This window comes from Symphodus melops (assembly GCF_947650265.1).
Source record: "Symphodus melops genome assembly, chromosome: 10".
Lineage (NCBI taxonomy): Eukaryota > Metazoa > Chordata > Actinopteri > Labriformes > Labridae > Symphodus > Symphodus melops.
The window spans coordinates 16625378-16638666 of NC_136700.1; the positions used below are offsets into that span (position 1 = coordinate 16625378).

At 39.9% G+C, this 13289-nt stretch overlaps 1 protein-coding gene across 1 annotated transcript; it reads right to left on the reverse strand.

Annotated features, from left to right (window-relative positions):
• Window positions 1-6420: 6420 nt before the first annotated feature.
• On the reverse strand, window positions 6421-13024 carry vmn2r1 (vomeronasal 2, receptor 1; the record flags this gene model as incomplete). The annotated part of the gene is made up of 14 exons (XM_079354462.1): window positions 6421-7143; window positions 7913-8112; window positions 8204-8442; window positions 8693-8888; window positions 8998-9158; window positions 9352-9475; window positions 9770-9997; window positions 10098-10221; window positions 10812-10996; window positions 11179-11304; window positions 11402-11593; window positions 11688-11930; window positions 12009-12300; window positions 12801-13024. The coding sequence occupies 14 exons, from the start codon at window positions 13022-13024 to the stop codon at window positions 6822-6824; spliced, it is 2856 nt and encodes a 951-aa protein (XP_079210588.1). The 3' UTR covers window positions 6421-6821.
• Window positions 13025-13289: the final 265 nt, after the last annotated feature.

Sequence of the window (13289 nt, forward strand, 5' to 3'; positions counted from 1 at the left end):
CAAATCATCATCAGTTGCATTTTTATTAACGAAATATTAATATTACATTAAAATAATTGAAAAAAAATCCCTCATTGCAGGATCTGTTTCTCATCAGTTTGCAATTAAGAAGGACTGCTTTGGGAAACGTAGTAACAATGTGATAAAGTTTCTTATATTGCAAGTGTTTTAATTTAATACCTAACTAACAAAGATGACTTCAATTGAGTTTAAGAATAATTTTTAAGTAATTCAAAGAATCACAAATGCCAGACTCCAGTCAGACGAATACAGTAATTTTAATCCATACTTCTGATCTTGCCTCGGGTTCATCCAATGAGGATCATTAATGATATGTTGATAGTATAATATTAATTTTAAAGCATCTGTCTTGTATGTTTGAGATCATTCTGGAAGTTAGTGGTCCAAATCCCAGTATTAAAGAATTTTTTCAAGTAGTGTGTTATCACTGTAGGTCATTAGGAGTAAACAGCATATGGTACATTTGAAACAGCGCACACACATACAGTCCTCTACACAACAATTTTGACTGGATAACCTTTTACAACTGAAGGTCGCCGCCTGAGGTAATTCCTTCCACAAGGTGAATCCAATCTGACTTCTGCATAAAGTAGCTACTAACTGAGAAATTCTAGCATGGATAAAACTGGTCATTCAAGTCCTTTACCCTGAACCCCAAAAAGCAAACTGATACAGTTTAGAAAGCAAACACGTAATCTATGGGCACTGGCGTACACACGCACACACACAAAGCCACACACAGAACACACACACTAGAAAACATTATCCGGCTTTAAAATGCTAAGAAAAAATTAAATTGTAGTATCAATGAAACAATTTGTCAAAAGGTTTTGAACAGTAAAGTAAGATGAATGTTAAAAGTGGATGAAATGTGCACAAATATGAAAAGACCTTAAGCTTTGAAGTAACATGTTACTCCAGCTCTCCCCACCTCATCAATAAATACAGAAATACATTGAAGCATGACTCAGAAGAACGGTATTCATCCCTCCTATATTGAGTTCAAAAGCCACTAACCCTGATCCCCTAACCCCATGAATACATTACCATGTAAATGGATAAATTACATAGGCTAACATTTGGAACTGTAATTTCATAACTTGTAATCACAAAATTTGTAAAATAAATGTTATTTATAAGGCACGCCAAGCACAGCAGTGAACTTAGGACAACAACTATTTACTGGCTTTCAGACTAAGTTTTTTCCAGAACTGGCTGATCTTTATTGCTCATCCTGTTCTTCATATACTAGGCTCCACTCTTCCTTCTGTACAGTCCAAAACTCTGCGTTTCATCCTCATTTTTTCCAGAAGTATGCACATATCTCCATCAGACTGGCACTCCATCTTGCTAGCTTCTGGTCAATGTGGGTGCAATGTGGATCGGGTGGCAGTCAAAGGCGGGGGCTTCGGCAACCCGATCCCAGACACAGCTTCACTGGATGGGAAGGAGCCTGAGCTTGTCAAGGAGGTTGAGAGGTACCGGCTAGATATGGTGAGGCTCATCTCAACGCAAGGCTTAGGCTCTGAACACCTCACTTTTCTGGAGTTGCCCACAGTGAGAGGCGGCAGGCTTGTGTGGGCTTGCTCATAGCCCTACAGCTCAGTCGCCTTGTGTTGGAGTCTACCCCAGTGAATGAGAGGCTACGCCTTCAGGTCGGGGACAGGTCTCTCACTGTTGTCTCTGTTGAACCTGGACTTCCAGTGGACACTGGTGTGGTTCGCTACCGAGTGTGAGGAAGCTGGGATGAAGATCAGCACCTCTAAATCTGAGGCCATAGCTCTTGACCGGAAAAAGGTGGCTTGCCCTCTCCGGGTCGATGAGGCGTCTTTGCCCCAGGTGGAGGACTTTAAGTATTTCAGGGTCTTGTTCAAGAGTGAGGGGAGGATGGAGCGTGCGCACTGTTTCGGTCTGTCGTGGTGAAGAAGAAGCTAAGCTGAAAGGCGAAGCACAAGCCTGTTGACTGTTATTGTGACCAATAAGAAAGCGAGGCGACGTAGTGGCGTGGAAACACCGGCAGCAACAACAACTCGCCTCCATATCAACAGGTAGCAAGTATAGTTCATGTTCCCGCTGTCTCTACTCCTTTGACCAATGCTTCTTTTTAAAACATGTTTTGCATCTTCTTCATCCATTTGTTGACTCTGGAATCACGTTTGATCTCGAGAGGTTTTGCGAGATTTCCCGTCTGATCGGGGGACGTTCGCGAGTGAAATGGGTTTGTGTGTGGGGTGTTGATGTTGCCGTGTGGCCGCACACCACACACTGTACGACCAAAACTGTAAAATCTCTGATTATTTATCGCCGTGTGTGGTCTCTAAAGTTTGGGAGATTGGCCGACAATTTTAAAATCCTGCCGTGTGAACCAGCCTTTACTAAACGTTTAGAACTATCATGAAGGAAAATATTTCTTGCACACTGATCCAACAAAACAAAAGGAAATTGTAAGATTAACTTTAAGCAGAGCCTGACTGCTTTACAATTTGGTGAAATAATAAACAAGCGCATGCAGTGATCCATACATGCACATTTGTCTTGATTTAGCACTACTGTTCTTGTCCTCTCTTGTTATTTGAAAATAAACACATTCCTTCACTGCTCTGTCACGAGGAAGATTTATCATTGTCCACAATGATAACTCTGGCTGGTCTCAGTTTAAGCCTTTCAAATTCCTGGAAAGCCAAGTGCTCATGGGTAAGAGCACACATACAAGTACAAGTGACAATACAGTGACACACTAGGAGGAGAGATAGCACCGGCACTATGAAAACATGAAAGGTGACATATTAGGTTGTTCTGCTCACTGATGCAGAAAAAAGAAAAATATTATATAATTGATGTATGAAACAACAAGCATTAACTATGTACTCCTGCATTAGATTTAGATTAGTTTCATTAAGTACTATTGTTTTTGTTACATATGTCTTACAACTCTAAGTAAATGGGTTTTTTTTACCCTCTTTATGTTGTGTTTATCATTGTCTATTACGGTACATACTCACCTTTTTGTCTTTTCAGTCTGTATGAAGTCCAGAGTTGTAGTGGCAACAGAGAAACAAGAGCAACCAAAACATTTATTCTTCGAGCTACTTCCCTGAGCTGGATTATTCCACCAATTTGCAGAAGCATATTTGTCCTGGTTGGTTCATGGTCTCAGTCACTGCACCTTTAAGACCACCTATAACCCCTGCTGTAAGTTTACAGCAGGGGTCATAGGTGTAACACTGACACCTACATCTCCTGGGCCCTCTCCAGGTCCACATACCCCTTACCCAGAACAGACGTAAAAAGTGCAGCGTCGCCCCAAACCCTTAGCTCGATCAGGTTACAGTGACATCAGGCACAACACCATGTGGCTAAATACAATTACTCAGTACAACTTCATTCCCAGATTCAACCTGAGTTGATCTTTGGCAGCAGTGATAAGAGAAACTGCTGTCGAGATGCAGCAGTATGATTTCAGGGTCCTTCTGTTTTACTGTCCCAGATGTTTTGTCCTGGGGGTCTTGCCCAAGGATACATTAGAGATGTTGTTGCAGAAGCTGGGGATCAAACCCCGAACCATCCGCTTGAGAGACATCACACTCTACCAGCCACATCTGAGTTGAAAACTCTTCTTAAATTGTCTAAATGCCTGATTGCAAGAAGGCAGGGCTTGCTAACTAGCACTTGTTGTCAGCCAGAAATGCAATTTACACTTTATTTTTCTGGCCAGCATATCTTAGAGCTGTTTTAATTTAAATATCTAATAATTGCCAATTTGTCAAAGCAGAAGGAGATAAAATCAGCATCAGACAAACAGTTTGATAAACGGGTTAGCGGCAAGTTTCCTTGTTACATACAGTGGATTTAAAAAGTCTACACACCCCTGTTAAAATGCCAGGTTTTTGTGATGTAAAAATATGAGACCAAGATAAATCATTTCAGAACTTTTTCCACCTTTAATGTGACCTATAATGTGTACAACACAATTGAAAAACAAACTGAAATATTTTACGGGGAGGATATAAAAATAAAAAACTAAAATAATGTGGTTGCATAAGTGTGCACACCCTTAACTAATACTTTGTTGAAGCACCTTTTGATTTTATTACAGCACTCAATCTTTTTGGGTAGGAGTCTATCAGCATGGCACATCTTGACTTGGCAATATTTGCCCACTCTTCTTTGCAAAAATGCTCCAAATCTTTCAGATTGCGAGGGCATCTCCTGTGCACAGCCCTCTTTAGATCACCCCAAAGATTTTCAATTGGATTAAGGTCTGGGCTCTGGCTTGGCCATTCCAAAAATTTAATCTTCTTCTGGTGAAGCCATTCTTTTGTTGATTTGGACGTATGCTTTGGGTCGTTGTCATGCTGAAAGATGAAGTTCCTCTTCATCTTCAACTTTCTCGCAGAAGCCTGAAGGTTTTGTGCCAATATTGACTGGTATTTGGAACTATTCATAATTCCCTCCACCTTGACTAAGGCCCCAGGTCCAGCTGAAGAAAAACAGCCCCAAAGCATGATGCTGCCACCACCATGCTTCACTGTGGGTATGGTGTTCTTTTGTTCATGTGCAGTGCTATTTTTGCGCCAAACATACCTCCTGGAATGATGGCCAAAAAGTTCAACTTTGGTTTCATCAGACCACAACACATTTTTCCACATGCTTTTGGGAGACTTCAAATGTGTTTTTGCAAAGTTTAGCCGGGCTCGGATGTTTTTCTTTGTAAGAAAAGGCTTCCGTCTTGCCACCCTACCCCATAGCCCAGATGTATGAAGAATACGGGAGATTGTTGTCACATGTACCACACAGCCAGTACTTGCCAGAAATTCCTGCAACTCCTTTAATGTTGCTGTAGGCCTCTTGGCAGCCTCCCTGACCAGTTTTCTTCTTGTCTTTTCATCAATTTTGGAGGGACGTCCAGTTCTTGGTAATGTCACTGTTGTGCCATATTTTCTCCACTTGATGATGACTGTCTTCACTGTGTTCCATGGTACATCTAATGCCTTGGAAATTCTTTTGTACCCTTCTCCTGACTGGTACCTTTTAACAATGAGATCCCTCTGCTGCTTTGGAAGCTCTCTGCGGACCATGGCTTTTGCAGTAAGGTGCGATTGAGAAAATGTCAGGAACAGCCTACTAGAACAGCTGAACTTTATTTGGGGTTTATCAGAGGCACTTTAAATGATGGCAGGTGTGTACTGACTCCTATTTAACATGAGTTTGGATGCGATTGGTTTATTCTGTGCACGGCCACATCCAGTTATAAGAGGGTGTGCACACTTATGCAACCACATTATTTTATTTTTTTATTTTTGTATCCTCCCCGTAAAAGATTTCAGTTTGTTTTTCAATTGTGTTGTACACATTATAGGTCACATTAAAGGTGGAAAAAGTTCTGAAATGATTTATCTTGGTCTCATATTATTACATCACAAAAACCTGGCATTTTAACAGGGGTGTGTAGACTTTTTAAATCCATTGTATTTAATCAGTATACAATCATATTTCTTCAAGATTTAAATGGCAACATGATCGTTTTCTTGGATTTCCTTTTACAAAGCATTTGTAATTGTAGTACTATATTTTAGCTGTTATTTTATCTTAAACAAATTCTGATTTAATTATCAATATAAAAAATATTCTTATTGCTTGAATGAAAAAAAAAAGAGTGTTTGCTTTCGTAGCATTCAGATTACATAATTTACATAAGCAAAACTACATTTCTGTTGGGCAGTGGGCCCATCAGAGAATAAACCTTCATCGAGGCAAATAAGGTGGTGAACAAACACATCTGGAATGACCTACACAAAAGACTGAAAAGACAGACAAGAGTTTAAATTACACAGAATAATGCAATATTTTTGATCCATTTTTGGTAAGCCAAAACAAAACAAAATAGATATTGCTTTAAAAAGAGAATTATTAAGTTTAAAAGTCATACAGATATTTAATGTAATAAAAGCTTTGTATGTATGATTGTGATGTGTGCTCTGTTTGTTTGTCCTTATTGTTCTGATCTTTTTAAAGCAATTGTACAGTGTCCTTGAGTTTGAGTCTTTAGCGCTACTATTATCATTATTATTTATATTTAAGAAAATATGTACTTCTTTAAAAAGTAAAGGAACGTAATTTAACAGTTGCACACTGTCTACCATGAATTTAAAAACACAAGTTAGATGTAGTTAGAACAGATGCAATAATTTACTATGTTATTTTGGCCATATATTTTGATGATTGTTTCTGTTCTTATAACTACTCTGAGAAGATACTTAACCAACAGAAACACAACACCTTTATTGTGTTGATAGTTATAAATGAATAAAAGTTGTGTAGAGAGAAATCATGCAGACAAATATTTTCAATATTTGTATTTCATTTTAATTTAATCAGCTCGAAACTAAATCTGCTTTTTTTAATTAAAAGAAAATGTCGATTGTTAATCGCAAGAAGTAAAACTGACACAACAGCAGCATACAGTCAAAAGGAATTTGCTGTATTCTTTTCACAAGATTAATAGATATAGCAAATCAAGTGAAGTAAAATGACGATCACAATTGCATCCTAAAGTATCTTTTTTAAACGCTGTATATAGAGGTAGAAGATTTCGTTACCTGTTGCATATTGACATCCATTGATTTTTTTGTATCTAAATGATCAAATTAATGGATTAAATGCTACAATCGCTGACTGTAAAATAAATAAATATGAGGCCTAATCAGCTGGGCCAGATGCCCAATTAAGCAATGGCCGACCTGCCATCTACATTTTTGATCATTTCATTTCATCATAGTGGTTAGTTCTTTGTTGCTCCACTAATCATCAATAGCAGTGGATGCGATAGTAGCATTGACTTCAGTTGCAGCTGTAGCGAATGAGGCTGAGGTCCCAGTCGAGATCCCGTCACCTAGTTTGGCGCGGGGCCTCATCATCTCCTCTGTGTTGCGTTCAGGTTTGATCAAAAGAATGTAACACTTTGGCAAGAAGATGCAGGTCAGCAGGCCGAAGCTGGAAGCCAGGATGGCAAAAATCTGGACAGCAACCATGAACTTTCCTCGTGTGCTGAGGTATGCCGGGACAAAGGAGATCCAAACGATGAAGAAGACCAGCATGCCAAATGTCACACACTTGGCCTCACTGAAAGATAGGGTATCTAATTAAATGATGCTTCTGAAAGGTTCTATAATGCTTTACATTTAACATGATAGTGAGTTTTGGATGATGCTCGAATTTCCCTCGGGATCAATAAAGTATCTATCTATCTATCTATCATGCTGATATCTCAAAGAAAAGATAAGGGGGTGTTAACAGAAGTGGAAAGTCTTTCCCAGCATGTTGCCTTCAAGTTAAACTATCAGTTATAATTTCTGTGGCGGTGTCCTTGACACAAGTCATTTTTCAAGATCCACTTTGAAACAGATAATAATCCAAGAATTAATTAAGTAACAATTGTAATGAAACATTATAGAGCTTTTTTTTATTACCCACCTGCCCTTGTAGTTATAATGGATGCCATTGTATGATTGATTTAACTACTTTAGTGCAAAATGTCACTCGGTAATTTGATAGGATGCTGACTGTATGTATAACAACCTCATATATTTGATCCACTTTATTATAATTAAACTGATCCAAGTAGAAAGGTGGTTTCAATTTGGAAATTTTTGGAAATGGAATTTTTCCAAATGTAAAATTAAAAATGCAATAGAACGCTTGTAATAAGTAAGATAACTAGTTACGTACTAGTTACTAGCATGGTTAAAACAAGAAAGTAGCAAAATATTATTTTGTTCCCATGAAAAATTTCCCCATTGCTGTGTTGTTCGTTTGTCCTTCTTTGTTCTGTCACTTAAACATCAGGATCCACTGAAAAGGAAAAGAAAAACAGGGCCCCTATGGTTCCTACCTGGCGTAATCCTCCAGTTTGCGGGCAATAAAGGCAAAGATGAAGGCCAGCAGAGCCAGCAGGATGTCATAGGCAAAGATACAACAAATGAAGACCACAGAGCCTTCATCACACTCCAGAATGATCTTTATATTCTGGGCAGAGGTGTTCTTGACTGGATGTGGAGGAATGATGATGAGCCACACTGTGCATGCTATAGCCTGTATAGAGGAATTATCATAATTGAAGTATCATAACAGCATCGGGATTAAGAGTTTATGGTTGGAGTCACGTTTCCCCTCTCTTCCTTACCTGTATTAATGTTGCCGCGGCAGCTATCGCCCTCTGGTGGGCACATGTGAGAGTGTCTATCTCAGGTTTAGCACAGGGAGTAGCATCAGTGTTATGAATTGTGTTTGTTACAATGACATCTGGATTACCACTGTTGGCTGCTGCTTCAGCTGCAGCTTTAGCAGCTTTAGCAGCCGCTTTGTTTCTGGTGCGGGCTGCTTTTAGAGCCTGAGCTCTCAGCATTAATACAGCCGCCTTACCTGAAGTTGAACAAAAGAACGTAACATGTATGTTGTATATGTATATGTACTGACAAAATGAAAATAACGTTGTTTGTTTATGTCGTTCTTCATCTAAAATTGATGTATGAGCATGCTCCAGATTATTACATCCCTTTAAAATTGTAAACAAACTTGCTGCACACTATGGATGTTAAGTCCGTATTTCCACACATACTATACAACAGTACAGCTAAAAGGAAGGTATGTACCTTTCTGACCATGTACCTACCCATGAGAGAGGAAAGGCAGAGAGCAAAGCCCATAGCCAGGCCTACTTGGCTGGTCATGCAGCTCCAGTGCTGAGGTTCTCCGAGAAAGACGATGGAGCAGAGGAAGGTCACCACCAGGGAGAAGAGCAGTGAGAAACTCAATAAGGCATCATTAGCTTTCACCAGAGGGGTGTCTATGTTCATTACAAACACCACCTGAAAAACAAAGAACAGCAAACTCACTCAACTAAATCTCCTTACTCACAACATAAAGGCCATTTGCTGGTTTCTTCACAAAGACTTATTTTGTTTGTGCGAGTCTCACCCCGACAGCAATAGCTATAAGAGCTCCAAAGGCCGAGATGACGATGAGAGTGATCCCCAGTGGCTCTCCATAGGCAAGAAACTCAATGATTTTTGGTATACAGGCATCATGAGCCTCATTGGACCAGTAGTCTCCACTGCACAGGACACATTCACGAGCATCTGTCAAAGAGGGAGGGGTTCATAAGAATGCAGTAAGTTCATGACTGAACTGCAACAGCAACTTTATACTAAGTAACATTTCCTGTAAGAGCAAGTTTATTGTTTTTTGGTGGTTGTATTTCTAAGTTGTCCAGGAAATAAATGTAAAAAAAAACCACGACTTTTTGATGCACTTTGAAAGCTTTATACTGACTTGTCATGTTGCTTATCTCTCCATCAGCACATGGGATACAGTCAAAGCAGCAGACTGGCTCTCCTTGTCTGATTCCCTTCCGGGTTCCAGGCTGGCAGTTTTCACTGCACACTGACCTAGGAGGCTGCAACACACACACACACACACACACACACACACAGACAGAGGGTTGCCAGTTCAAGTACCGGTGCGGACCAAATATGGAAATTTTAACTGGTGGCTGGAGAAGTGCCAGACCATTTCCTATATATATATATATATATATATAGGGCATATATATATAGGGCATATATATATATATATATATATATATATATGTAGAGAGAGAGAGAGAGAGAGAGAGAGAGAGAGAGAGAGATAGAGAGAGAGAGAGAGATAGTAAGGGGATTGTTGTTGTCTTCATCAATCTGTTGCTGACCTGCAAAACTTCGTTGTTCCACACAATGGAGTCATTCATTATGGTCATCCTGTCCTCTGGGGCTGCTGAGGCATTGTAGCGTCCAACAGTAACATAGGATATCTCCCCATTACTATCAATCTGCCAGTTAATTATGTCGTAAAATGCTTCTACATCCCCGTTGTCAAAGTAGATCTCTTCATCTGTGTGTGGTACTTTGAAATGCACATTCTTCAAGTAGTACATCAGCTGAAAAAGAAGCAGACAAAGTCCAGTCCTGTTACGCACAATTATAAACTGGTTGTACTCACTCACACACACACACACACACACACACACACAAGCTTACCTGCCACGGCTCAAAATTTGTGATGTCAGCACATTCTTTTCTTCCATTGAACGGACCCTTTCCCGCCTCACAGTGCTCTAGGTTGTGCAGAGCGTGGGCCACAGCGTACACAGCTTTGTACACACTTTCAGGAAACATTATCATAGTATACACAAATGATGATCAGTCATCAGAAATCCACATTTTTAAATACAATGATGTTATAATTGAAGGCAAAGTTCAACAAAAATATATATTTTCTTGCTTCAGTCACCTGCTGTCACTCCTGAATGATGACGAATTTTGTTTTCACTTCAAGTATCACCAGAAGGTCTAATTATTTTTCACAAATAATGACCTCAATTGATCTGTACACATTTTTTATTTCATAGTACCTGTCAAAACTATTCTCAGTTTGTTGTGTGTTTTCTTAGTATCCAGAATTATTTGTACTATATTTATAGATATTGTAACAAATGTATTGCTTTACGCAGCACAAGTAACATTTGGTGAAGGTATCCAAACTTTTAAACCAAAATGACCTCCATGCAATACAGACATTTTGTAATCTGGCTGAACTAACTCTTCAATGGTTGTAGAGGGGTGCTATGTTCTTAGTATCTGGGATGATAAGAGTTGAAGAATCAGGTCCAATATTATAAAGACAAAACACATAACATGTCAATAACTAGAATCAGTCATACTTGAAGTAGCAAATGATCAGTAAGAACTAACCTGTAAGTTATTCGTAACTGGGAAACATCCGAATAGGTATTATTGAGCTTTGCCAGAGACTCACGTCCTGTACAGAGCCCATCAGGGATGCCATTCACTGCTCTGGAAAGTGTACCATTAGCCTCTTCGGCCATCTGGTTGGCATGCCTCACTGCTCTGCCAAAGTTCAACGTGCAGTGAAACAACTAGAAGACAAGACTTTAAACTTTAGATTTGTGGTGCATAAGTTACTTTTTATTTTAGTAATAAAAGACAAGATATAATCACTATCTGCATTTGAGTCAAAATCTGATTTTCAACAAGGCAAAGAGCATGACATCAGTACTCCCAAAAACATCACTGCCTTGATTGAGCTTGATAAACTCACCGACTCCCAGAATTCTTCAGTGAGCGGGTCATCATAAGGGTCCAAATCCAGTAGATGGTCCTGAAGGCCTGGTATGTTTGCCCTTTTTAATCCAAAGCCCAAAGTACCGCCCAGCACCGAGCTCACCTGCATAATCACATGGACCATGTACCTACCTCAGCTCAACATCCTTAATTTGAGTTCAAATATCAGTCAGTGTTTCCATGAGCTGTTAATAACTCACGTCTGGCTGATTGATAAGAGCGGAGGTCACCCAGGCCTCGCTGGCAATCCAGGTGCGGTTGGTCACATTATGTCGCAGCAGCTCAACAATAAGTGGATGGAGGTCCACATCTGATGAGAAAACCACGATGATCTTGGCTGTAGCCTCAACTACAGTTTGAACAATACGCTGAATGTCCTCCGGGGAACTCACCTGAAAGTTATAAAAAACAATATTCACCTGTAAAAAAAATAGAAGCAAGTGATGATGACAGAGTCTCAATTGCCGGTGGGATTGAGGTGCTCACCTTGGGCAGTGTCTCAGAGAAGGAGATGCAGACACCAGCTTCCTCCACCTGCTCCTTAAAGTCTTTGATGCCATACTTTCCATAATCATCATCTGCAGCAATGGTGCCTACCCAAGTCCAGCCAAAGTGTAGTACCAGCTGGGCCATAGCTGTAGACTGGTGCTTGTCATTGGGAATGGTCCTTAGGAAAGTTGGGAACTGGAACTTACTCTCCAGGGCAGAGCAAGATGAAGAATAGCTGACCTGCGAATGACATTGGAGAGCAGTTTGGTTCTGTATCCTAATCTTTGTCTACCTCATTGTAACTCAGCACCAGCCTACCTGTGGGAAGTGATAGAGTCCAAGTATCCTAGCAGTGGCGATGGAAAGATCAGAGCCTCCGGCGCCCACTAGAGCAGCAAGAGGCGCCCCAGTCCCGCAGCGGTAGTTGGGTACAGCCTCATCTTGGCCTGACAGGTAAGTGAGGGTGCCTTCCACTGCCTTGGAGATTGTGAAGCAGGAGTCATAGATGACGTAGCCGAGGTCTGTGTTGGGCAGTAGGTCATTCTTCTTGTTAATTTCATTTATGGCAAACAGCATGGTCTGGGTCCAGCGGAAGGTGCGGAAGTTAAACCTAGAGGATTATTGTTGAGTAATGTCACAACAGTACATTTTACTCTTATAGTTAGAAATAATGACACATTTTGTCTTTGATGGTCTTAACCCACAGTTAAAAAGCTTTGTGAAAGTTATTGTATCTGTTTATTTAAATCAGAATAACAGAAGGAAACAATACATTCAAATGGTTGCTGAATACAGCCTAGGTTAGCCACAAGAGGGCAGTGTGTCTGATAAGGATTGCTGTGCCTAATTGGTCCCAAAGATGCTGCCCTGCTCTGTCTTGACTTCTGTAATTAAATCACAAGCTACTAAGATCTTTTGATCACAATGTTTGGTAAAAACATATAATTACATCAAACAGATCATTCAAATCAAGACCTAATGTAAAAAAAGATATTTACAAATGTAACTCCACGAAGTCTATGAATTTATTTTAAGTTAAATATGTTTTAACAATAAATGAAACAACAGCAAAAAAAGATGCATGACTAGTTCTATCATTGCTCTACTCACCCCTCACACCCTGAGGAGACAGGCACCCTTGAAGTGTTGCCATCACTGGATGCAATACGCTTGTGTACAGGAAACATGCCCCCGATAACAACCTTCTTCTTTTCCACATTCTTGTAGCCGCTCAGGTTGAACTTTGCCTTTAGCTTGCATGTGGATTCTGTTGAAACTGATTTGTAAAAGTAGAATAAGACACATAGTCCAAGTAAATAGCGGCCGATTCCCATTCTATGAGGACGCAGTGAAGAGGCAGGATTGTTCTCGCTGTGACTCAGACAGTACAAGGAACAGCAAAGTGTGACAGGTGCCCTACCTGCTCTCAAGGGAGATGTGATGCATATGATAACCTGAGATTCAATGTAAGAGAATAAGGCACTGGATCACTATCACTGACTATCATTAATTGAACTTTATTTTACATCATTGAAAGACATTTTTCAAAAGGTTTTTTATGATGTACCAAATAAAGGGTCTTTTAAAAAGTGCCTTCCC